This window comes from Dermacentor silvarum, unplaced genomic scaffold, assembly GCF_013339745.2.
Source record: "Dermacentor silvarum isolate Dsil-2018 unplaced genomic scaffold, BIME_Dsil_1.4 Seq1048, whole genome shotgun sequence".
Taxonomy (NCBI): domain Eukaryota; kingdom Metazoa; phylum Arthropoda; class Arachnida; order Ixodida; family Ixodidae; genus Dermacentor; species Dermacentor silvarum.
In genome coordinates, this window is record NW_023605496.1 from 6479 (window position 1) to 32871 (window position 26393).

The 26393-nt window shown below is 45.5% G+C and overlaps 1 protein-coding gene across 2 annotated transcripts; it reads right to left on the minus strand.

Moving 5' to 3' along the window:
* Window positions 1-1861: 1861 nt before the first annotated feature.
* LOC119434406 (uncharacterized) lies at window positions 1862-18555 on the minus strand. 2 transcript variants are annotated; one of them, XM_049659475.1, is made up of 6 exons: window positions 18296-18555; window positions 17463-17549; window positions 17270-17388; window positions 12616-12766; window positions 3114-3364; window positions 1862-2312 (listed from the first exon to the last, which is right to left on the minus strand). In XM_049659475.1, the coding sequence occupies exons 1-6, from the start codon at window positions 18468-18470 to the stop codon at window positions 2202-2204; spliced, it is 894 nt and encodes a 297-aa protein (XP_049515432.1). In that variant the 5' UTR covers window positions 18471-18555; the 3' UTR covers window positions 1862-2201. The 2 variants fall into 2 exon arrangements, with proteins under 2 accessions (XP_049515432.1, XP_037557492.2); XM_037701564.2 differs by lacking the exon at window positions 1862-2312 and having other exon boundaries at window positions 2802-3364.
* Window positions 18556-26393: the final 7838 nt, after the last annotated feature.

A 26393-nucleotide genomic window follows, 5' to 3' on the forward strand; every position in this document is an offset into this window, starting at 1 on the left:
ATGTTGGCCCAAGTTTATAAGAACATTAACCCCATAAAGTTCTAGAATTGAAAATCTTTTAAAGCATGTCTTTGGAAATGTCAGGGCACCTTTCGCGTCAAAAGTTTATGAGAACTTTATACCCATAAAGTTTCGCAATTGAAATCCATGCGCTCCGTTATTCCGCTGCCGCTGCGAGATGCCGCAACGCGCCCGCTCGCTATCGAAAAGCCGTTGAAAGTTTGTGCTTGGATGGGGCTCCTTGCGTTACGTGACTCCAGGTGCAAGGGCGTTGTCACGAAATCCAGCCTGAGTTCGCAATCTTCGTGCCGAAATGTCTTTTCGAGCGTGAAAAAGACATTGTAGACAAAATCCAGAATGATTGCCGGCGTCGGTGGAACTTTTGGTCGGCGGTGCATGCCAGCACGAAGAAATTTCGGGGGGGGGGGGGGGGGGGCTGAAGCCCTATCAGCCCCCCCCCCCCCCTGGCTACGCGCCTGCGTCAGGCCTACTAGAACACTTCGAATACGCTAATACGCTACTATAACGCTTAGAACACTAGTAGAATACAGTCATGTCCTGCTGGTGGTAAAGTATATCACAAACTCTCAAATTGTGATTGCAGTTTCGAAATGAAACTAATGAAATGAAAATGTGATTGCAGTTCTTGAAACTCTCAATGTGATTGCAGTTTCGAAACAGCTACACGACGCTGCACTTCATTCTTTAGATAAAGTTTCTGACAGAAGTTTTCAGCTGGGTGCAGTAATGCACCGGGAACGAAAATGACACTGAAAATCTAGTCTAGAGCGAATAACAAAAATCTTTGCTCCGGAGGCCATGCCCTCTCATATTTAGTGCTGTTTGTTTATTGCCCTTTTCTCAAAATGCAAATATTGGGCGCCATCCAATGTCTCGAAATCTCAACACCAAAACAGATGGAACTAAAAAAATTTGTTTTTATTTTTTTTTTTTGCAGAACAGTCTAATGTGTACTCTATGAAGTATAACAGGTGGAATTTTTTTGTTTTCATTTCGAAATTAATTATTTTGCTACATTTTCTGCAACATTTTGTGGGCTTGTAATCAATGGGCTGTAAAATATCTATTGGTCAGATAAAAAAAACTGCTTGCTTTATACTTAATTCCTTACTCTTTATGCTATTTAACCACTCCTTACAATTAATTTTTAATTGTGCCATTTTCCATTGTGGCCTTAAACAATGGAAGTAAAATGTTAATTATCTTAGGGACTAATTGACCTATAGCAAAATTACATACTGAAAATCGGTACAAAATATCTTACAAAGCCGAAAAACCTTCATTAACATAAATGAAAAAAATGGTGAACATTATTTCAATAGCAGTGTCACCCCTTAACTCTTTCGTTACGCCTATTCAGATCAATCACTGGTGATCAGTGCTTTAAATCGCCGATTTCGACATATTGAAGTAGTTTCTTATGCACTTAGTCCCACCCAGTGGCTAGTCCAGGCACTCCACTTTTAGAATTAGCTTAAATTTTCTCGTTCTGGCGATGTTATAATTTTTGACGGATGTTTTTGCGAACTAAGGTGTGTGTTGTACTGAAAATACCCCCTCCGGGGGTCTTTAAGGACAATAAACTGAACTGAACTGAAAAGGGCCATGGTTATCACAGACGAGAAAAAAGCGAACCGCTCGTGATTAGGCTGCACTAACGTCCAATTCTCGTATTAAGGAGACTCCCAGGAAGTCAAGAATCAAGTTATGCTGTTGGCTTTGCCATCTGGAGTGCTGAACGGTGATAAGTAACCTAAAATGATGTTAACCGTTCAATAGTGAGCTTTGGTTCGGAGTCCAAGTAGTTTTATTCCACCAAAGCACATTTCTTTTACCACGTCTGCTGTACCAGGTCCGCCACATGTCCAACATGTGGACCTGGTATTTTCAGCCAATTTCGAAGAGTTTTGGTTTCGCTTCACTCGCAGTATCCTGGCGAGGGCCGCTGCCGTTGTTACAATGCATTTATCAAAAGTCACTCCCATGGCGGCTCCATCCCGCGCAACTGCACCACGAGAAAAGTGCCCCGCTCAGAAATAAGCTGCCCCTGCACTTGAATTTAGGGATCATCACTCGAAATATAGGTCCGAGGATGACAGCAAACCAGCTTCAAGCTCTGACAGGTGACAATGTTCTGAGTCAGGCCAGGACATCCGCAGCTGTTCACCGGCTAGTTTCGTTTACGGCCTTGAGCAGTCTCCAACGTGCGCGCTTATCTGCCGATCTTTGTGCATGACCCGAGAGCTGCACTGACTGTCTGCAAGGTGCGTACTTTGCCTGGTCAGGGTGTGCTGTCACCGGAAGCAAAGAAAATTCCTTCCAAGAAGGCCGTCCTGAACACGTATTGGCCCAGCACTACGGAGCAGCACAACATACTTTACAACGGCGCGGGATTTCTTTCTGCTTTTCACTGCGGAAGTGATAAAGACTATCTGGAAAAAATACAAAGAAATATGATTGGATGCGTATTCTGTAGTTGCTCCGCTACGCCAAGAGATGGGTTCTGGAAAGAGGGGCTCCAGAGGAACTGGTAAAGTGCATTGGACTTCTCATCGGACCGTTTCAGAAGATGCCGAAAAGGTGAAACTGCAAATTGTGTTAGCAGGGTCGCAAAGTTAAACAAAAAACTAAAGCTTTGCGCATAAAACACTGAGTGCACCTGTGCTTCACGAAAAGCCAAACACTGTTTTCCCGCATGGTACGAGAGATGAAGCAGTTCCTGGTCTTAGTTTCTTTTTTTGTATCCGATGAACAGCGGTGTAATGAGCATTTATTTTTTCACACTATTCCTAAGCAATTTACCTTTGAAATGTTTATTCTGAATTTCCTTTGATATTAATGCTTTTGTACATACGTTTATTAAATGTTTTTATGAACTGGCCACCAAATCGCACTTTCTAGAAGTTCTGCGTGTTACCGAATAATTCTTTTGCTTTGCAACATGTTTTTAGAAAGAGCATTTCATTATGTACAATTTACTATGCAGCAGTGCGTGCTGGAACATTTTTTGTATTGGCAAAAAGTTCTCTGAAACCCGATTTCCTCGCGGTAACGAAAGAGTTAAAGTAACGCGAGAGAGAAACGAGCCGTACCATGGACGGGTCATTGCACATGCTGCTGACCTCTGAGCTGTTCTGGCCATTGATTCTGGGACTCTTCCGGAGACACTTCCTGCTACCCTTCCGTGGAATGTTCCTGCGACCCTTCCTGGAAACGCTCCTGGGGCTGTTCTCTTGTTCGGGCAGGAGTTCCCAGTCATCTGCTCTTTTCCCACCGCTGTTCTTTTGTTCCGGTAGCAGGTGCCCGACGCTCTTCCCCCGATCATCCAATTTGGGAAGCGATTCTGAAAGTGACCGTGAAATTAAAAATGTTCTCAGAAATGTTTTATTGCGAAAGCAATTATATGGACACTCAAAGAGGATTTCTGCCGTCGGCGTCGCCGTGAGGTTCCGCATGACGTCAACGGCGATGAAATCGTCACCGCACGCCGGACGCTGTATGTACGAGTGAAAGGGCGCGAGGGACTTGCGCTTTCACGGGGAGCGAACGCACGGTGGAATAGAAACGCACATTCTGCACCGTGCTCCTTGAAGGGCTGCAGAATTAAGCGTCTCTTTCCTCCTTTACATCGCGCGAAAGGCTGTGGGGGGACGGGAGGGAGGGAGAGAGGGGAGGCGACGTTTAGCTGCGGCACCAAATGCGTATTTATATAAAAACGTTGTGAGGCGAGAAAGTGGTTAAGACTTCTGACGCTGCTCGACGAGTTTCCCGTTCTGATCTTGTCGAAAACCTCCGAGCCGCCCCAGAGGCCCTGGCAACAGTCACCAACGCCGCGCACGTTCGGTGCGAACGCGGGCAAAAACAACAGTTCTGCACGTTGCTGGTGCTGCTGCATGTCCAAGCTTATACAGCTGATAAAACTACTACCCTTACTCCGTATAGCTCTCTACTAAGTTGCAATCGCAACTGATGCTTCGCCTTTCGGGTGAAACTGCGACAATTTTTTTCGCAGAACCAACTGCAAGCACAGTGGTCGCCCACACCACAACGCAAGGAGAGTGTTGAGGCAGAAATAATAGCTTCCCCCAATATCACCAGAACATTCCCGTTCTCACTTATGAAATAAAGAACTGAGACACTTACTTAAGGAAGAATTTGATTTAGTCCTCTTACGTTCATACTCATCATATCAGCACTGTCTTATTGTCTCTTAAGCAACTGCCCAAAAGTAGGAAAATATGGGACTGAAGCACAGTGGAACCCCGATTACTGTGCAGTCCACTTATAAAGATACCACACATAAGAATATATCGGTTATAACGTGGGTCGACCTAAGAGTATCAACTTATGAATTAGGGCTATGAGAAAAAAAAACATACATAACGATATGTTATTAACTGCGTATCGGATATAACGATCTAAATTTTTATTCTGGGCGGCGTTTTTCATGCAGAATAATCGAGAAATTTGCATCCCTAAGTTGCCCTTAATCGAGATGGGGCGAAAGTTTGCCTACACGAGTTCATATCTGCCGCCATTACTGCGCAGTGCATCCCGCCCGGGCGCCGTTTGTGAACGAAAGCCACGGAGAGCACTGCAACTTGACACAGCGTACACAAGATGGCGCCAGCTGCTTTACGTCCATGTCGCCAGTGGTCGCGCAAGCGAGCGTACAAAGAAAAGAAGGGGGAAGAAAGCGATAAACGAGTGGCGCCTTCGCGGCCTACGCTGCCTTTAAAATCTCCCTCAAGCACGGAAATTCGCCGCGGAAGGAGCGGGAGGTGCGCCGACAAAGCTGTGTGGGCAGTGTCTCTCGAGACGAAGCTGCAAACTTTGCAAGACCTGAATTAGTACGAGCTCACACACTCGATGATATCGATTATGAAAACTGGGAGCGCCACGATCATTAAGGCTAGAAGCAGTGGCCATGCCGATCAACGGAAACGCCCGGTTTTGTGTGCCAGGACCAAACCCGCATGGCCAAAACGAAGTGTGGAAGCCGCTGACAGTACCGAACTCTGGGAGCACGTCGCTACTGACGATTAAATAGGTGGTGCTTCGATGAAGAAGTTTCTAAGTGCAGGTAGTGCTGCCTCGTTCTTTGAAGAGATCTCCGCCGGGGCGATAATTGTCCCGACAGACTGCGGCGTTGTGCGACAGAGGCGACGACAGCAGCGGCAGTGACGACGAGATTGACAATGGCCCATCATTGTCACAAACCCCAATGTTCAACCAAAGTGCAATGTCGTTGATCGAGTCGCTTATTGATTTCATGCACGCTAAATTATAGCCGCCAGTGTTCGCGTAGCAGCTGGATGCAATGCACGTGGCAGTTGTGAATCCGAAATTTCTGCGAAAGCAAGCGCAGATCTCTATTTCAGCACGCCTAACGATTGAGACGCTATTGAGAGGTATAAAAAATGTTTTGTTTTTCACAGCCTTTCTACAACGTCGATTTTTTATCGCAAGTGGCAAATTTGGTTTCGGGACTACAAAAATATATATTCGCGGGATTTCTTTCTTTTTCTTTTTTTACAGCAGTTCAGATACAGCGATGATCGGTTATTACGATCAGATTTTTCGTTCTTGATATCGTTATAAGTGGACTCCCCTGTATACGATTTTCTCGTGACCGCGAAAAAACATCATAAGATCCGAACAACAAAAATTATGCCTATAGAAATACTATGTCGCATGACGGATTTACAAAAAACTTCAATGGAAACTACTAACACACTCTGCAGGCCTTGGAAACCCAAATTACCAAAAAAGTAAATGCGATAAGAAGGGGGACGTGGCAATGAAAACAATTTTTGTACTAATGGGAATAAATTGATGAAATTTGGCATGTAGGTGTTATTTGTTATGCTGATGTCAAAACTGAAATCAGTTTTGTGCTATATATTATAGTTTTTGAGTTACAATAATTGACAGCCTCTAATGGTCATCCCAAAATTAATTCATTAATTACACAAAAGTTCATCAAGATTTTCACCTCAGCATGTTCACAAAGGCCTATTGTGTGCAATAAAGCTATTGGTTTATATCTTAAATGCCGAAATGAGCACTAAATTGTTTTTTGAACTTTCCTATGCATGCTGTGTTACTAACGACCTTTGCAAAAGACATTTTGCTTTGAGGTGCAGATAAAAATGGGCAGCTTATTCAGGTATCTTAAGGTCCTGAGCAATGGTGGCTTTCATGGCTCCATGCCGCTTTTCCGACTCCTCGATAATATTCAGCTTATCGCCGAGCGACAGAACTGTCCGCTTTCGAGACATTGTGCGTCGCGTTGCTCCACACAACTCACAACCTCCCCTGAACATTGATCGCTACGATTACGACGAAAAACATGTGCGAAAAACCTAGGCCTCTCCACGCTACCTTGTCGGCAATCTGCTGCTGGGAAACTGGAAGGATAGAAACGCTTCACCTACACGACGAGAGGCGACGCCACCGAGAAGAGAGGGAGAAAGTGATTGTGGAGAAGAAAAGGCGCTATATTTCAGCACAGCGGGCGTCGCGAGCGGCTGCGAGAAACGAACTACGAGACAAGGCAGGAAAGAAAGCTGCGCCGAAGCGAACCAGTCGAGTGGGGTCAAGTGCTCCGCATGCGGAGCCCCCTTCTGAAAGAGAGATGGAGCGAGGAAAGAAGCCCGCGGCACTTTTCTTTCGTCCACCGTTCCGTCCTGTGCTTCGCGAAGGTCGTCGTATAACACGGGTCCCCCCCCCCCCAGGCGTGAAATTGCGTAGGATAACCAGGGCTTTTAATGCATTGCTTCTGTGGAGACTAATCCTTCGTAAAACCCGGGTCATTGCAAAACCGGGGGACATATAACCGGGGTTCCACTATAATTGGCTTAGTTACTCCAGTAAATAGGTATATTGCCACGTGTTTTGAAAGCGGACTAACAATGTTTATTAAGAGCTGCTGGCTCCTGGAGAAAACGGCGGCAAGAGCTAGCTATCGAGCGGGGCAGTTAGCACGCTCTTCTTGTGCATGTTCTCTGGCACTCTCCCCACTAGAGCAGAAGACGAAAGTACAGCAGAGGTGAAGCGTAACATGCAGTCTCAAGAAACATAGAGGTAACCACATTAACTGCAAATGGGAGCATAAATATAAAAATGAATAAATGAAGATCACGAACGTGCAACATACGGTTTCATGCGTACTACGTGAACTATGTCAGGGCTAGATGGTTGTCACCGTGTTTGCGCCCCACTGTCCGGAACAACTTCGTAGTTCACATCACTAATGTGGCACAGCACTTCGTGTGGACCAGAATACCAGCTAAGCAGCATTTCAGAAAGGCCACGGCAGCGAACAGCGACACAACCACCCTTGGCCTCCGGGACTGTAGCCCACCTGTTTGTGACCGATGTTAAAACGCCGTGCATCTGCGTGTTGCTGATCATCGATATGTAGCAGCACCAACTGGTGAGCTTCCTCAATGCGCAGAGCAAATTTTTCGGTGTCTTGACACAGAAGCATAGCATCCAGCATCGTCTGAACTGGCGGCTGTAAAGGAGATGAAATGGTGTGAAGCGCGTTGTTTCTTGTACGGAAGTATTATAAGCACAGGTCACATAAAGCAGGATACGATCCCTTGCCTTGTGCTGGACGTCGATGTACATAGAGATCATGTCTGCTACAGTCTTGTTTAACCACTCCAAAAGTCCAGTGGACTGCAGATGGTAAGCAGTCGTCTTTCAATGCCTGGTGTTGCTCAGTTGAAAAATTTCGTCCACGAGCTGTGCTGCGAACGCCATTCCTCTGTGCGATTACCGTGACGCAATACAATGTGACCCACAAAGAACTGCACTGCCTCAGAAGCTGCGACTCGCGGGAGCGCATCTATCTCGGCATAGCGAGTTAAATAGCGAGTCGTGGCAATCACCCACTTGTTGCCATTGGTTAACAGAGGAAAAGGCCGAAGAATGTCAACGCTGACTTGGTCAAACGGCTTATGAGGTGGTTCAATGGGTTGCAAAAACCCAGCAGGCTTCATGGTCAGTGACTTTCGCCGCTGACATTCACGGCAGCTTTTGACATACTGCTTGACGCTTTCCGAAAGCCTGGGCCAGTAACACATCTTGTGTACTCTGGCAAGCGTTCGTGAGGAGCCTAAGGTAACCAGATGTGGGCTCATCATGGCAAGCGAAAAGAATATCGTCCCACAAGTCATCAGTAACCACCAGGAGGCAATCTCAGTCATTTGAACAGGTGATCTCCTTGTCCAGCAAGTTGTCTCGTAGACAGAAGGACGTCAATACGCAACATAGATGGCGTCGTGTAGTTGCTGGGCGGCCCTGCAAGTGGTCGATGATAGGGCGAATTTCAGCATCATCACGCTGTTGTCTGGTAAAGCCCGATGTAGTAATGGCACCCAGGAAGTCGTCACCGTCCTTATACTCTCGATTGACAGATTCGGCAGGTGCACGCGAGTGTCTTGGCGTCTTCGTGCTTGCGGCCAGACTTCTAAATGATAGTGATGTCAAATTCCTGTAGCCACAAGCTCCACCATGCCAGTCGTCCTGAAGGATTGCGTATGTTCGCCAACTAACATAGAGCATGGTGGTCTGTCAACACTTTGAAGAGAGGCCATAGAGAAAGGCAAAACTTCGTGATCACCCACACGACCGTGAGACACTCTTTTTCTGTAGTAGAGTAGTTCACCTCCGCACGGGACAGCAAGTGGCTAGCATAAGCTATTACTTTTTCAATGTAGTCTTGACATTGGATGAGTACTGCGCTAAGACCGATGTTACTGGCGTCAGTATGCACCTCGGTGTGAGCCTCTTCGTCGAAATGTGCTAGAGCAGGTTCTGACTGCATGCATTGTCGTAGTTCAGCGAAGGCCGCCTGTTGCTCATTTGGCCAGGCAAATCGCGAGTCATTCCTTGTAAGGCGAGTCAGGGGTTCCCGTATCTTCGAGAAGTTTTCAGTGAAGAGGCGATAATACACACACAAGCCCACGAAGCGCCGCACAACCTTGTCGGCAGGAGAAGGAAATGCTGCTACAGCGGCAAGCTTGTCGGGATCGGGTCGGACTCCTCTTAAGCTCTTAATAACCAAAGTGGCACTTTCCTGGTTTAAGCGCGAGATCAGCCGATCGGATCACTTCTAGCACATTACGCAGGCGAAGATGTTGCTCAAGCGTTTCAGGAAAGGCAACTACGTCGTCAAGATACACAAGATAACTCTTCCACTTCAGTCCAGCGAGGACAGTATCCATCATTTGCTGGAAAGTTGCTGGGACTGAACACAAACCAAAAGAGAGCACTCGAAATTCGTAGAGGCTGTCGGGAGTCACAAAGGCAGTTTTCTCGCGGTCTCATTCGTCTACCTCGATCTGCAAGCATCTGCTTTTGAAATCAAGTGACAAAAAATACTGGGCACGCTGCAGTCTATCTAATGAGTTGTCGATACGTGGCAGTGGGTACACGTCCATTTAGTTACGTTGTTGAGCTTCTGGTAGTTGACGCAGAAGCATAGCGTTCCGTCTTTCTTTTCGACAAGAACGACCGGAGACGACCATAAGCTGTTGGAAGGTTTGATAACGCCATCTTCAAGGATCTCTTGTACTTGCATACAAATTGCTTCACATTCTTTTGCCGACACGTGGTAGGGCTGCTGGCAAATCGGGCGTGCGTCGTTGCATGTTATGATGCTGTGCCTTGTATTTGATGTCTGGTGTACCTTAGATGAACTTGCGAAACATGCCCCGAATTCAAGCAAGAGCTCATGCAGTGCTGCCCGTTTATCTTTCGATAACTCTGAATGAATGTTGATGTTGCCCAGTGACTTGTCAGCCATCCCCACTGGTTCAGGGGCAAAACATTCAGCAACAACTTCTATTTTTTTGGCAAATGCTATCGAAGTACAGCGGAAAAGGTGTCAATGCTCATTACTAAAGTTAGTGATAGGCAACTGAGATCGGCCATCACTAAGCTGTAGCACACCCTTAGCCGCACAAACACCTTGTGTCAGTAGATGCGCTAAGTTACTTTTTGCGACCACTTCACCTTTGCGCATTCCACCACACATCACTTCGACTAGGACACTGGCTTGTGGAGGAAGTGTAACACTTTCGGCGGAAATACGAAGCGCGTCGCCACGTCGTTTGTTGTTGTATCCATCGATTGCTCGCTCAGCTGAGAAGGGGACTACGGCTCCTCGTAGATCAATAACAGCGCCATATTCTTGCAGAAAGTAAACCGAGAATTACGTCACGGGAGCATTCGTGTAGGACAATATGGTGTCGTCATTCGCGTAGGACAGTGTCGTTAATGTGGTGTTCGTTGTAATGAGGTTTGACTATCACTTTCACGAAATTTCATACAACTCAGCGACGGATGCATCGGCGTAATCAGTCACAGCGTTTCTGGCACTGCACCAACTTCCTATCTACGCACAGTGCCAAGAACGCTGATGGACGCATACGTCGACAAGTCCGATGCAGTCTTGAGAAAGTGATAGTAGTAACGCTAAGAGAATACCGCCCCTGTTCTTCGTACCTGCGGCCAATGAAGCACAAATGGTGGTGACGACGCACCACTTTCATTATGGAAGCTAATTTTAAAATTTTACGCCTGTGAAGGCTAATTATGCACGTTTCGTTCTTTTTGATCGCAAAGGTCAGAACATGACGGAGAACATGGCAGCCCGCGCTTCGAACTGGGTCGGGTCGCGTCAGCAGAAATCTTTAGTCACGGAGGTAATCGGCTGCCTCGCTTCGGTCATCTGGGCGGGCTTCTCCTGCCTTCTTAATTAAGTTGTACCTGACTATAGCTAGCCATATCATTGTATTCTACCAGTGCTAACATATGGGGCAGAAACTTGGAGGTTAACAAAGGGCATGCTATATTTTTCTATTGACGTGGAAGCCTACATGACAACTGTGTTTTTTGCTTCTAATCTTCTTTAGTGCTTTTGGAAGTCTGGTCATGCAGCAGTTTTCTTTTACGCCACAGCCAGTGATGTCTTCCTTGCAACAGGCCCGCTTACATGCATTCACTGCAGGCAAGTCCTTTAACGCCATATTTTTTTTCTTCTTGCACAACTGGAAAGCTAGTCATACAGCAGCCATTCATTTTTGGAAAGCTTGCTTGCAACCAGGGGAGGAGTATTCTGCAAGTGTCCAACTTGTGGGCATGTCCATTGTCTGCTGACGAACTAGTGATTGGCTGGGAGCATCTATGTCCTTCTGATGTGTACCCCAGCCAATCAGAACTTCAGCAGCAGACGAAATGGACCTGGTGACTAGGTGGACAGTTACAGAATACCCCCCCCCCCTCATGCTTTAAAGGATGTTGAGAGGCTATTCGCAGTTTATTAAAGACAATTAGTCATCTTGAGTACATAACCGATTCATTGTACCTGAGGTAGTTAGCTATCTTTTTGTACTAGTCAGTACAGGTGCGGTTCCCTATTACCGTATTTACTGGATTCTAATGCGCCCTCGATTGAGACGCGCACCCGTTTTCTGTGACCGAAAAAAAAACAATTCCTTTACAGTACCGCGTACCTCATGCCTTCATACAGAGATACAACTTTCATTTGGGAAAACAGATTTACTCCCGATGCACTAAAGTTACAATGAATAAAAAAAAAGTCGCAGTTTCGCCAAAAAGGCGAAGCATCGATTGCGATAGCAAATTAGTGGACCAGCTATACAAAGGATAGCAGTTTTATCGGCCATATAAACTTGCAAACATTCGCATACTAACTAAATCACCAAGCACGGCACTAAATCACCAAGCATGAACACATCTCGCTCGTTAACCGCGGAAACTCGCTGTCAAAACGCTGGGTGACAAAGCGCGGCGATCGAATTGACCTTCATGCTGACATGCCTCTCGCTTCAACGCGAACTATAAGTGGCAAAAACACAGCGCGTCGGACTCTCCCCGTCGCAGATGGCTTTCACGATAGGGCCAAGGCGATCTTATCGCCTAAGTGGATCGTCGCAGAATACATCCTGCTTCGATCCACTGAAACCCTTCCCCGTTGCTTTGCTGGCAAAAATCCTCTCCTCCTGTTTGCGTCCGTCCCGCACACAAGTTTCAGATTCTCCGAACACCCGTGATGCGGCCCGATTTCCGTCCATCTCCGCGCACATAATCACTTTCCTTTTAAATGCGGCATCATGATGAACTCTGCACTTCATGCTAATAGAGCAAACGCAGAAAACGGGATGACAGACGGTAGACTAATGCCTAAGCACACGTACTGCAGCACACTGAGGAAGCTACGGCAACTAGGCTCGAAGCCCATATGAGGTGGCCATTTTGAAATGCCGATGGTTATATGGTAGCGCAGATCTAGGGTCATACTCGATTCTAATGCGCACGCAATTTTTGGTCCTGTTTTATCGGAAAAAAGGTGTGCGTTAGATTCGAGTAAATACGGTATATAAAAATTAATATTTCTGCTATAAATATGTGTCTGCATTTGACTATTCGACACTTACTATTCGTATTTGGAAAAGCTTTCATTTTAAGAATCAAATTGAAGCTAAGACAAAAGTCTGAACATGCACTCCAGGAGAGAACTTAGATTTCAAGGGCCTGTACAATCACTGAAACACTTACCAGGAAGGTTCTTTTTACCAGCGATATGGTTCTTTAGCTCCTCATTTTCCTGTTCAAGCTTTTGAAGCTTCTGCAGGATATCAACCCTCTGCTGGAGATCACTGTTCAATGTCGAAACGTCCAACAAGGAAACATCCTGCAGAAGAGTGACCTAACCAGAAGAGATGTGTTTAATTAGATCTAATACATCGCCTCCATCACATGCTTGATCAATGACTATATGTTTACTAAAACACAAAATCATCCGGGAAGTATTCACTAAAAATCACTACATACACGGTATCGGGGAGTTCTGCATGCAGAACATGCACTCCTATGTTTAGCAATACCAGGGTCTGCAAACATGCAAAAACCAAAGAAAGAAATTGTAGAGGCTTACTGCCCATCGCAAAAAGCAAAATATAAGTTTTCAGTGCAGCATCACTTTGCCTATCAAAGCAAACAACGCTTTTTCTGGACAGATACCTGCACTTATCGTGTGTGCATGCCTGTCAATTTGATTTCTTGTTTGCGGGTTTTTCGACAAGACTATAAATGGCTATGCTTTCTCTAAATAAAGTTTAGTATACAGTAAGGCAGCCCAATGGTATGTCCTTGTGACCAATTCCAAAAAGCCAACTCTTGCCAAGACAAGTCTTTGCAAGCCAAAAAGATGCAAAAACACGAGACAGGTGTTGCCGCCACCTTGAAGTTCCCACAACAGCTCGCTGTGATGTCATAAATACAGATGGCATCTCCTCGGGCCCAGTCAATTTAATATCGGTAAAGATGAAATACATTGTATTTTAAAACAGTCAAAGACTAAACTTGGAAGCTTTCAAAAATTTTTGACCGAGCCACAATTGGCCAAATATGAGAAAATTTTTTTTTTCAAATCCGTGACGCCACATTGACGTGCTGGCATTTGGGTTACGGTCCCGAATACAAGGAATTGAACTTAGCTTCATTTTCTCTTCTAATAATCAATTCATGGCCATTAAATTCTCGTAATTAAAGTTTTCACTTAATTTATTAGTTTAGGTTGTTTTAGCGTTTCTCTTCAATGTCTAGCAGGTGTGCAAATATTCAAAAACTTCGAATAACGAATTGAATAGTGTCCTATCCGATTCGGTCTTCAAATTGAATAGTAATTATTGGTAAATACGACTATCTTCAGATATTTCAAGACGTCAGCTGCACATAATTACACATAAAATTGGAGAAACTAGGGTTAATTTTCACCCCCGTGGGCATAGTTTAGACACAAAACATGAGAACCTGCGCAGTGGCTAAATCGCTTACAGTCGGGTACAACTTTAGAAGACAGTGGCATTTGCCCCTTCAAAGATGCACAAGAGCCTCCACCAATGGGCGCGCACTCTAGACTGTCATGAGCCGGACGGCTGGTGACCCCGCGGACGAAGAACATGGCAGGCTGCACTTCGAACTGGGTCGGGTCACGTCAGCAGGCTGCCTCGCTTCAGTCATCTGGGCAGGGCTTTTCCTGCCTTCTTAAGTTGTACCCGACTATAGCTAGCCATATCATTGCAATCTACCAGTCCTAACATATGGGGCTGAAACTTGGAGGTTAACAAAGAATCTCGAGAGCAAGAACCACACAAAGAGCGATGGAACGAAAAATGTTAGGCCTAACGTCAAGAGACGGGAAGAGAGCGGTATGGATCAAAGAGCAAGCGGGGATAGCCAATATTCTAGTTGACATTAAGAGGAAAAAATGGAGCTGGGCACGCCATGTAATGCGTAGGACGACTGACCAGTGGACCATTAGAGTTACAGAATGGATACCAAGAGAAGGGAAGCGCAGTCGAGGACGGCAGAAAACTGGGTGGGGTGATGAAGTTAGGAAACTTGCAGGTGAAAGTCGGAATCAGCTAGCGCAAGACAAGGATAATTGGAGATCACAGGGAGAGGCCTTCGTCATGAAGTGGACATAAATATAGGCTGATAATGATGATAGGTAGCCATACTTTACAGGCTATACAGCAATCTCTGAATAGTACTGTGCATGCGAAGAAACTACTTGTTTGCCCTTCTAATGCTCCATTTTTGCTTTCAATAAACAATGCGTCATAACATACTATGTAATGACGGGAACGTGTTAATTTTAAGAATACGAGGATGTGAACACTGTTTTGTTTATTATTCAAAAACTATTTTACATTTGACTCAGGCAATATTCCATCTATATTTCATTCGATCTCAAAAATACTTATTCACACACCCCTATGTCTCTATAAAGTTAGCACGAGTGGCTGATTTCAATATGTGTTCCGACGTTTCTTGGGCACACTTCCCTGTTGGAGCAGTCATCAGGCTCGCGTCTGAGGAGACAGTATGATCCAGCATCTGACTGGTACCAACTACCGCAGCTCACCGGTTTCCAACAGATGCAGACAGCGTGCACCATTGGATTGGACGTGAGACAAAACCAATGCATGCACACTGAGAGATTCTGCCTGCCACAGAGCCAGTAGTGGGCCAGCTCCTCACAAGTCCGGTCACCCCGCTCGTGGCATCCACATCTACTACCATTCACAGCAGCATAAGGTTGGCTGCAGTTTGTTTGACACGAAACAGCAACCAGCAGAATAAAGCTGAGTTGAGAATGCACCTACTCAACCACTGACGTCATGGGAGACACAATGCGTGGTCATTTCATTCGAGCAGACGGACAGCACGCACCTCAGTAAGGAAGCTTGATTGGCTCACACATGTGCCACACGGGCACAGAAAATGACATTAATGTGCAAATGCTTTGGGTCTTAATGACACTTTCGAGATGTCAAATAGAGAAACCTATTGTTTTTTGCCTTAATGTCATTTGTCATCTATTGCATTCACGAGAACTCGTTCGACTGAGAAATGGGTACTCTTGATGCCATAGTTTGCACAGTGCAGTATAATTGTATTTGAGAAAGCGTCTACCACATAAAAAATTTGTACACAACTCTTCAACAACAACGCTCCTGTCAGGAGCTGTACTCGGCAAACTTCGTCTGGTGGGTGCAGCAACAGCTACGACACGGCAGGCACCATTTTGCGTCTGGGCTTTGATTTGACATAAATGGCCAAAGTTGCTATGGTCGGTTGAAACGTTGTAAAAGAGAGCAACAAACAATCTAACTGCAGCATAATACGCTTAAATTTAGTTTGCTATTCCCGAAAGCAGCTTAAATTTGCAAACATTTAAAAAATTATTACCCTAAAAATGCTCACTTCAGAAGATTCATTGACATCCTCGTGTCAAATTTCCTTAAAATTGGACAAGTGGCAGCTCCATTGAAAAGAAATGTCATTAGGGAACTTAAAGCATTAACGACCGCATGTCGGGTTGTGCCCGTGTGGCATAAGTATTACATGTTTCCTATTAGCACCCATGGCGTTTAGAAACCCAATTGCATTTAGTACAGCACAACTTACATATACAAACATATATCATGCAGGCAAAAGTAAGCACTCAATAATGGGTTGTGGCAGGACCAAAAAACCTGTTGGCTGAGGCGGCGAGTGAGCTATGCCAAGAGGCTTGATGATCAAAAGGGCTATTAGAGGAACCGCTACTAGACAACATGTCAATCAAGTGTTTGTTGCTCGTGCAGACATGCTTTTGTTGACAATGTTTATCTAAAACGAAGGACCATCGCAGAAAGATGTTTGTCTTGTACTTTTGACCAAGATATGAAGTCTTCGCAGCGTACACGTAGGGACGCTGGTTCTGGGCAGAGCAGACATGCCCCTCGCCCACCGCATGTGACCTGAATTGCCACCAATCTTATGAAGCATTAAAAGTGATCAAATGTCAACTACTGAGTTGCTCCATATGAAGCCATGATGTCTCGGCTCAAGAGCAACAGGTACTCTGATATTGTACACTGTATGCCTTACACCATATTTCAAGTGATTACTTTCTTAGCTTGCGAAGCAGTTCACTATGTTTTTTGTCACAATACTTAGTTCCACAAATGGCAGGTGTGCATCATCTTTGCTTGCTCCTTTGTGTATGTTATGCTTCCCCGCTTATGTTCCAACCATGTTAGGGCTAAGGAATTTTTTGTTGCCTATAATATATTCAAACTATAGAAGGCATGATGCACTACGTAACACAAGGCAAAGGAAGTACACTAAGACAGGACACTGTGTAACGTCAATCGCGATACAGTACATCATCCTCCAACGTATTGGTATTGACAGTCAATACCAATAAACTCAATTTATGGAAAGCATGATGCTTATTCTACTACATTATCATTATGCAATTACCTCCTGTCACACGTCAAGTATTCTTTCTTATTAGTCCATTTTTAAAAATAAATTGCTATCTTATCAATACTTCAGACTTTGAAGCCTCGTGTATTGGTATTGTATGAAGATTGTCTACGTTGCTTTTCTTTTCCCAAATTACTTGACTTCCTGCATTTCTTTAATGTACTGCTGTTGTAATCTATTGTTTAAATACTTTCCCGATATACACATATAGCTCCTTGACCTAACTTAATTTGTATGTATTCTTTCTACCCATATTTATCAGATTTTCTATTTTTAAATTTACATTGTGAAATCACTCAGCCTGCCAGAGTGAATCAAGGAAGTTTCTAATTTAGATACAAAACAAAATGACATGTTGCTTTACCATTAAATTATACACACTGGTTACCTTGCTTTGCTCCAGGTGTTGGTTTTCATCAATTAATACGTCCTTCTCATCCTCTGGTTCATCCAAAATGACATCGTCAAGCACTGGCTCCTCCGGCTCCAATATGACACTGTCAGAGTCTGAAGTGACAAACATGACAAGATAAGAGTCACCCTACTTGCTGCAATGCAGTTAGGTATTAGGGCCTACTTACCATGACACACCGACTGGTCAAGCAATGGTGGCCGGGCAGCTTGCCAGCTGACAGGAAAAATTTCTCCCCGTCCAAAGATGTTTGGGTCTGGTTTGTTGACAAAACAAAAACCAAATTGTGAACAAATTAAACTCTGGCAGGAAATCACAAACAAGGCGACTTTTTTTTTTTAAACTACAAATACGTATCTAATGCATTAAGGCTCACTACAACGTGAGAAGTGTTTCATTGGATATTGGAGATTCGGGGACGCAAGCGGCTTGCGTACGCAAGAACTAGGGGCAAAGGGGCCACGGTACTGTGCACGCGCAGAGTGTATCTTAAGCTCTCCATTTCGAGGTGTTATAACGTCGCAAAACGACACTGGGGCTGTCTCTAGAGACTTTTTTTTTTTTATCACGTGGTGTTTCACATTTCGCACCCATCAAAATGCAGCTGCCACGGCTGGGTATCGAACTAGGTACCCCGCGCTGAGCAGCAGAACAACAAGCCACTCAGCCACCGCGACGGGCCCCTTGTTCAATAGCATGCCATGCCTATTAATCGATCACCCACTGATGAGCCTGCGCCTCCCCAAGCTGCAGTTACAAAGCTTTTTGCTGTAGTTACGAAGCAAATAAGAGGTCCGCAAATGCCGCCGTAAGTGAAATAATCAACGGTCAGCAGTCGTCACGTACGCCTCGGTGCATTACGAGCGGCCGTGACGTGGTTAGTGTAAGCCCGCTTCTCCGACAAGCGCTCCTCTGTGACTGGCAGCGGGTTGAGACAAGCAGACAGACGCAAAAATCCGGGCAATAGTAAGAACAAAGTGGCATATCGAAGAAGACCCTTACCGGCACGAGTGTGACAGACTGGCGCATGTCCGCAGTAGCAACACCAGCCGCACTCGACAACCCCGCTTCCACTGACGTGTCCCTCTGTGTGGGAGCGCGTAAAGCCGTCGCATTCGCATCTGTCGCGAGAGCAGTGTCCTCGTGCAACGCCGCGGACGTCGACGTTTGTAAACATTCTGCCTGGCCACGCCGTCGCGGTGATAGGATGTCGAAACTCGCACTGACAACGGGCGCGAACCGCGTGTACTCGGCAAAGACACGCGCTATGCACGCGCTAAAAAAAAAAGCCGAAAGCGCGCGGGAACTCCGAACTACTCCGAACCAGCGCCTCCTCTACTCTGAGATGCCTGGCACGTCGGCCGCTGTGTTTCTCCGGCTTTCCGCGATGTGGCGCTAACTTCTGACACTACGCTAACTTCTGACACTACGGTTTATTCTTATTTGGTTGATAGAAGTGTTAGGGTACCCGAGCTATCTATATATATTGTTTTTCATGCTTTTTTAGTTTCTTGGTTAGTTTGGTAGGACGTTAGTAGGTAGCGAATAGTTCAATTTGTTTAAATTTTTTTTTTTTTTTTTTTTTTTTTTGGAAGCGGGTTGTGGCGCACGTGTTGCATGGTGAAAGCAGTGTAAAGCGGCAGTTTTAAACCGCGTTAGGGAAGCTAGCGGAGGTAGCCGGATAGCGAGTTTGCCGTACGGCTTACCGTGGGGCCTTGTTCAGGTATTTTATTGAGCTTTCTCGATAGGTGGACGGGTGGACAATGGCGCGGCAGGCTAGGAAGGACAGGGGTGATGACGAGCTGGTGCAGTGCGAGGAGTGCAAACGTTGGTGTTATTTGGACGAGACGCACTTCGCCAGTTTAGCCGACGCTGAGGAGGCTAGCTTCGCGTGCAGGTCGTGTGAAGGATTTAAGGGAGCTGTGCGGCGGATGGAAGGGGAATGGGCAGCCAGTGTGGAAGAGCTCAAAGGGGAGCTGAAGGTGGAGCGAGAGCGGCGAATTGAGCTCGAAACTCGGATCGGCGAGTTTCTTAACAGGGAGGGGGCCGAGGCCGTCCTGGTAAAGCGAATAGCTGGCGAGCTACAAGAAGAACGGGAAAAGCGGGCCGTGCTGGAAGAGCGGGTGGAGGCGCTAATGGTACAGGCGGCGCGTAATCCCGGGTCAGCTCAGGCGGGCGGCGGGGACAGCGCGGAGACTCAGGCAGAGGCATGCCATGAGAGCAGGGAGGGACGCCTAGGGGCCGTTGAACAGCAGGCGAGAGCCGGCGGCAACACGGCGGTTCCACAACTCTACAGCGAGGTAGTGCGGCAGGCTTCGGGTGGGAAGGGACGAACGGCAGGGAGCACATCGTCACGTGTCAGTGGCGCAGGGCGGGTGGAGAACCAGCTAGCGCGAACTGGAGGACGACAATCGCAGGCGGGAGGCAAACGTGTAGAGCGAAGGGTCCTAGTGGTGGGGGACTCCAACGTAGCTAGGGTTAAGGAGGGCGTCCTTACAACAGTGAAGGCAGACGGGCGGGTGAGGGTGGAGGCCCAGTCAGGGAAGTGCATGGTTGACGCAATGGCAGAAGCTCAGAAGGTGGTATCGGACAACCTCGAGCATGAACATCTGGTCGTTATCCATGCTGGTCTCAACGATGTGCTGAAGGGAAGGAGCCAGAACCTAAACGGACAGTTAGAGGTTGGGTTGCGTAAACTCAGAGAAACCTCTGTGAAAGTGCATGTGACCATATGCACAATCCCACATGTCCGGGGCCAGGCTAGCGCGATGGAATGGAGGGTGCGTGAGGCTAACCGGGTCATTAGGGGTCTGAGCAGACCACTTGGGTACGGTGTAATGGAGGTAAACCGGGAAGTGTACGAGTCTGGCTCCCAGCCTTTTGCACAGGATGGCATTCACTACAGTGGTGCCACGGGCGGGAGCGTAGGTAGTAGGATAGGGCGCCAAGCTACGGCTTTTTTGGGGGGACCCAGAGCCCTAAGACCACCAGTGTAGACGAAGACGGACCCAGAGAGGCTCCAAGATTCAAGAAACGGAGAATCGGTAGAAGAAATAGACGTAAGCACCAGGGGCAAGGTCATTCTGACATAGGTTACATTAACATGCAAGGTGGCAGGAATAGGCTGAAGTGGGAGGAGATAGACGAGCAACTAAGGCAAGAAAAGCTGATGGTATACGGGTTTGTGGAGACACATCTTAGGGACATGGAGCAACCTCCCTGTAACCCTGACTATGCATGGGAATATTGCAATAGAACAGAGGGCAGCAGAAAAGGGGGTGGAATTGGTGCATTTATTCATAAAAGTATGAACTGGCAAAGGGTTAAACAGGAATGCAAGGAGCATTTATGGCTAAAAGGGAAAGTTGCAGGAGAGCAGACACTCCTTGGCTTTGTATACCTGTGGACAGGAGCAAATGCCAAAGAGGAAAACAAAAAAATGCTGGAATGCATATCAAGTGACATTAATGAGCTAGGAGAAGGGTGCGAGATTATTATACTAGGAGATATGAACGCACACATAGAAGACATGGACGGGTACACAGACTCAACAGGCAACATGATGCTGGATATGTGTGAAATGCATGACTTAGTTGTATGCAACAGTACTGAGAAGTGTGAAGGGCACATAACATGGGAGGTAGGGAGCCTGCAGTCGACGATAGATTATGCACTAATGTCACATAGGATGCACGATAGGCTAAATGTAATGAGCATAGATGAATATGGCTCCAGAAGTCTAGGTAGTGATCACAAACGTATTAAGGTGAGTTTTAGAAGGGAAATGAAAGTAGGTAGGAGGCAAGATGAACAACCAGGTGGGATATTTTACTCGGAAAAGCAGCTTGAAATAGCAACCCAGCAAATTGAGGAAGTAATTTCAGAGGATACAAAAACAGAATGGACATATGCAAATTTAACAGGACTATTTGAGCTAGAGCTTACTAAGGTACGAGTCAGGACAAAAGGGAACAGAAGACGTAAACCCAAGAGCTGGTGGGATGAGGAGGTTAAGAAGGCCATAGAGAAACGCCAGGAAGCATCCAGGGAACACAGATATTCAAAGCAGAGGGGTGAACCAGAAGCTGATGTAGGCAGAAAATGGAACAACTTCTTAAGCTGTAGAAGGGAAGCATCCAATTTGATCAATGAGAAGATCAGAAGAAAGGGGAGCCAATGGTTGTCAGAAGTAAACAAAAAGGATAGAAAAGCAGCGAAGAAATTTTGGAAACATCTCAACTCCTTGAGTAATAAGACTAGCCTAGAGCAGAGGTTTATAGTTACAGCTCAAGGTGTTCGACTAGAGGGAGATGAGGCAATGGAACATATAAGAACAATGATGGCAGAAAAATTTAAAGAACGAAACATAGCATGTGCTCAATCAGGTGAGGATAGACTAGTCAGTGCAGTGGCTCCACTGGCACAAAGCGAGTGGGAAAGGGCAGAGAAGAGGGTTCCTAGTAGCACGTCGACAGGTCCTGATGGCATCCCAATTATGTTGATAAAGACATTGGGCCCAAAATCTAAGAAAGCATTAAGAGAGGCAGTGAGCAAAATGATAATGGACGGTAAAGCCCCGACGGGTGGAGACTGAGCAGGATGAGCATGATATATAAGGGAAAGGGGGACAAAGCCGACATAAACAACTACCGTCCCATAACAGTGACGTCAGTGGTTTACAGGGTGGTGATGCAGATTATAAAGGACAGACTGCAGGCATGGGTGGAGAGCGAGGAGGTGCTGGGGGAACTACAAAATGGGTTCCGGAAACAAAGAAGGTTAGAAGATAATCTGTTCTCATTGACACAGTGTATTGAAATAGCAGAAAAGGAACACAGGCCCCTATGGCTTGCCTTTCTGGATATCAAGGGAGCCTATGACAGTGTAATCCAAAAGGATTTGTGGGACATACTGGGCACTCTAGAGGTGGAAGATGGAGTAAGAAATCTTTTAAAAGATATCTATAAAAGTAACAGGGTGCTTATAAAATGGGAAAACAAGATATCTGGGCCTATAGAGATACAGCAGGGGCTTAGGCAGGGGTGCCCTCTGTCACCTCTGTTGTTCATGCTGTATTTACAAGGATTAGAGAAAAAATTAGAGAGGAGCGGACTTGGCTTCAACCTTTCCTATTTCAAGCAGGGAGAATGGATTAAACAGTCATTACCAGGACTGATGTATGCAGATGACATTGTACTTATGGCTGACAGCAAGGAAGACTTGCAGAGATTAATGGACATCTGTGGTAAAGAGGGAGATAGCTTAGGTTTGAAGTTTAGTAAAGAAAAATCGGCAGTCATGACTTTTAATGATAATCAGGGCAGCGAGCATAGGATACAGGAGGTTACGCTGGAGGTGGTGGATAAGTACAAATATCTTGGAGTGTGGATAAACAATGGGGCTGAGTACCTAACGGAACATGAAAAATATGTGACGGCTAAAGGTAGCAGAAATGCAGCTGTGATGAAAAATAGGGCACTGTGGAATTACAATAGGTACGAAGTGGTGAGAGGGATTTGGAAAGGGGTGATGGTCCCTAGTTTGACTTTTGGCAATGCGGTCCTGTGCATGAGATCAGAGGTTCGAGCAAGGTTGGAAGTTAAGCAGCGAGGGGTAGGTAGACTGGCTCTGGGAGCACACGGAAATACACCAAATCAGGGGGTACAGGGTGACATGGGATGGACGTCATTCGAGTGCAGGGAAGCCAGCAGCAAGATAGAATTTGAGGAGCGATTGAGAGAGATGGCAGAAAAGCGGTGGGCAAGGAGAGTTTTCAGTTATTTGTACATGAGGAATGTTGATACAAAATGGAGGAAGCTGACCAGAAAACTGTCAATCAAATATTTGGACTGCAGGAGGGGTGCAAACCAGGAAACAGCGGTTAAGAAAAAGGTTAAGGAAACAGAGAGGGGTCTGTGGAAAACAGGGATGCAGACGAAATCAGCACTGGGCACATACCGAACTTTCAAGCAAGAAATTGCCAAAGAAAATATCTACGATAATTCTAGGGGAAGCTCTTTGTTGTTTGAAGCCAGGACGGGAGTATTGCGGACTAAGATGTACCGAGTCAAGTACCAAGGTATAGACACGTTGTGCTGTGCGTGTGGAGAAGAAGAGGAAACGGCTGAACACCTCATACTTTTCTGTAAGGGGCTTAACCCTACAGTGCAAGGCAACGGGGCTGATTTTTTCAAAGCATTGGGGTTTAGGGACAGTGAAGGCAAAATAGACTTTAAGCGGGTAGAAATAACCAAACAGAGGTTATTTGATTGGTGGATAAAATTAAGGCAGGGGTGAAATTTCACCCACCACAAAGTACAAATTATGTTAATAGCCATGGCTAGGTGGCGTATGCCACCGCCCGATTTAAAGGGTTCAGCCTCATCCATCCATCCATCCATCCATCCACGCACCGCTTGCTCCGCAATAGAAAGTCACTGCTCCAGGCGCGAGACTAAATACCGACCGCAACATCGCCCAAAGTTAGCGGTATAGAAAACACTATGCTGGCCACTCTGGGCTGCTCCCCAAAACTAGCTCTTTCATGTACCCAGAATGGAGGCCGAAATTCCCTAGTCAAGTTGAACAGGCGAACTGAAACTCGCTGGGCATATTTTTTCGCTGCTGCCCATGTGATTAATGATGGACCCGCCTATGCGCATTGTTCTGTTTATAATATTTTCTGTGTTTGTTTGTTTGTTTTAGCCAGGATTGCGTTATCTCGCGAGCGCTCACATGAATTCACGGGGAGTTGGTTAGGACTGTCAACAACTTCATCTTCGGCGATGCCTTATGGTCTTGTGTGGCATGTGCAATCATTTGGATGAATCGTCTTGGTGGTGACGATTAATTGTTGACCCTTTTTCTGTATGTAAGTGGTCGATTGTGCGCGATAAGGAATCGGTTATTCGTATTAACCTGTACGTGTGTGTGTGTGTGTTTATTTGACAAGAAATTTAGTACGCTCCGCGGTCAAGCTTCAGGCTCTTTCTGTGTTCTCAAATTGCGCAATCTGTTCACATCTGTGCACCCACTAACCTCATGATTCCAAAAAGTCACGTTAGAAACAGGATCTGTTCGTTTTCTTGAGCCAGTGAGCTGTTGCCGGTTAGAGCTACGGTAAGTCCGCGTGGCAGGTCGAATAATTAAGTAAGGCGACTGTTGCAATGCGCCTGTAGATCGTCAGCGCGTTTGTCAACGCAGGTTAGGCTGACTTTATTTGAACTTGTGAATCGATAAGTCGCGCGGTGTGTGCTGCTATGAGATGCAGAATATGCAAAGGCACAAGCGGAACCAAGATCGAGTTTCTCAGACGTGCAAAATTTTTACAATAATCGGCTCAGGTCAGCCTGCTAGCTGGAACCATGCAGTGCTGATGACATGCTGATTGCAAAATAAACTGCACCACCATAAGTTTAGCAACTGGCTTGCTGAATAGATAGCCAATACGTTTTCACACTTTGTATAAAAAATGGTTTTATGGGGGGACATATCAAGTAAGACACCAATGAAATGTGCCCCACATTTGCAAGTATAAACATTACAAAACTCCAGTGACCTATGCAATGTTCATCAAATAGACATGTTTCACATATCGCCTAGCATGAAGTTCTCTGTTATAATACAATTATAAAGGTAGTTAGCAAGTTCTTGGTAACCGTTAAGCTATATGCTTGGTATATGTTTTTGATTAATCCAAATATATACCCAGCAAATGCTACCAAAGAAATTTTCTTACTTTTCTAATACTGGTTTTTATTATACGAAGTTTTGTTGTGGCATCCTGTATTTTGCTGCTTTTTTTTTAAACCCAATAGACGACTACCCAATACCCAAGAAAGTAGCCCAAAGATTTGGAAGAAAAACAGAGGCAACAAATTTTTTTGCTACTGCTATATAATCTGTTCACCAACTACCCCAGCAAAGAATCCTTTTATTCAGTACAGATAAATCACTGCTTGCACTAGCTTCGGTTATAAATGATTAACAAAAGTAGACTGCTACAGCAGGAAATGAAACTTGGAGACATTTATGAGGATATTTAGCAGTCGGCAGAATTTTGAGCCAACATGTATTTAGGAGGTTTTGATATGACACGAGAATAAGCTTCAGAATGAAGTTGCTGAAAAAGAAAATGTGTTGAGCATCGACAAGATCGAAAGACCTACAGAACGCTGATTTGCGCACGGCAAGATATAACAAGGACGGGTGTGCTGGGCCAGGGAAGCTAAGAAACAAATCTAGGAATGCTAGGCGCCGCCACGCCGTTAAAAAATCAGGTGAATGTTGAAGAGTGCGACAGTGACTAACGTAACAGAAGAAGGCGAGCGCGGCACGCAGTCGCGTGACTTCACTAGGGACATCTCCGCCTCGCAAATCTAGGGAACCGCACAAGAAGAGATCTGGCAACACTGGTGTGTTTTGCCATTGCCAGCTTACTCGGCGCGCCGTGACCACATCTGATAGATGATATAGAAAATCCCGCTCTTACCATTTCTTGTTTAAGGTCCTCAATCATTTGTTGTAATTCGTCCCCCTAGCAAAAATTCTAATAGGGATTTGTATTAGTCTAATACATTTTCTATTAGTCCTATTAGTGTTGTATTGGTCTTGTAGAAATTTGTATTAGTCTAATAGGTTTTGTATCAGTTTTGGTGCAGCACCTATTAGTATTTGTATTAGTCTAATACATTTTTCTATCAGTCTTATTAGTTTGTATTAGTCTGCTGTATTAGTCTTGGCAAAATTCATATTATCCTAATAGATATGTTCTATCCGTCTTATTAAGTTGTATTAGTCTTGTTGACACTTGCATTATCCTAATAGGTGTTCTATCAGTTTTATTAGGTTGTATTAGTCTGCTGTATTAGTCTTGTTGAAACTTTCATTAGCCTAATAGGTGTCGTATTAGTTTTGATGTGGCACCTACTACATTACAGAAATACGGTTGAGATTTTTTATACAAAGTTTTTTGAAGAGGGCTTTAAGTAAATATTAAAAATTGCAGAATTTGAGCTAGAAAGAGGGATGATTTCTTGGTAACATATATTTGTGGCTGCACATGTCAGGCATGCATCACAATATTACTCATAAGCTGTTA

What these genes read in the sequence shown, in the direction of transcription:
- LOC119434406 (XM_037701564.2), bottom strand. Translation starts at nt 18,470, where the DNA reads ATGTTTACAAACGTCGACGTCCGCGGCGTTGCACGAGGACACTGCTCT. An exon ending in AGTCTGTCACACTCGTGCCG is followed by an intron (nt 17,550 to 18,295) that starts GTAAGGGTCTTC and finishes TCAACAAACCAG; the next exon opens with ACCCAAACATCTTTGGACGG. An exon ending in TGGTAAAAAGAACCTTCCTG is followed by an intron (nt 3,365 to 12,615) that starts GTAAGTGTTTCA and finishes GGTCACTTTCAG; the next exon opens with AATCGCTTCCCAAATTGGAT.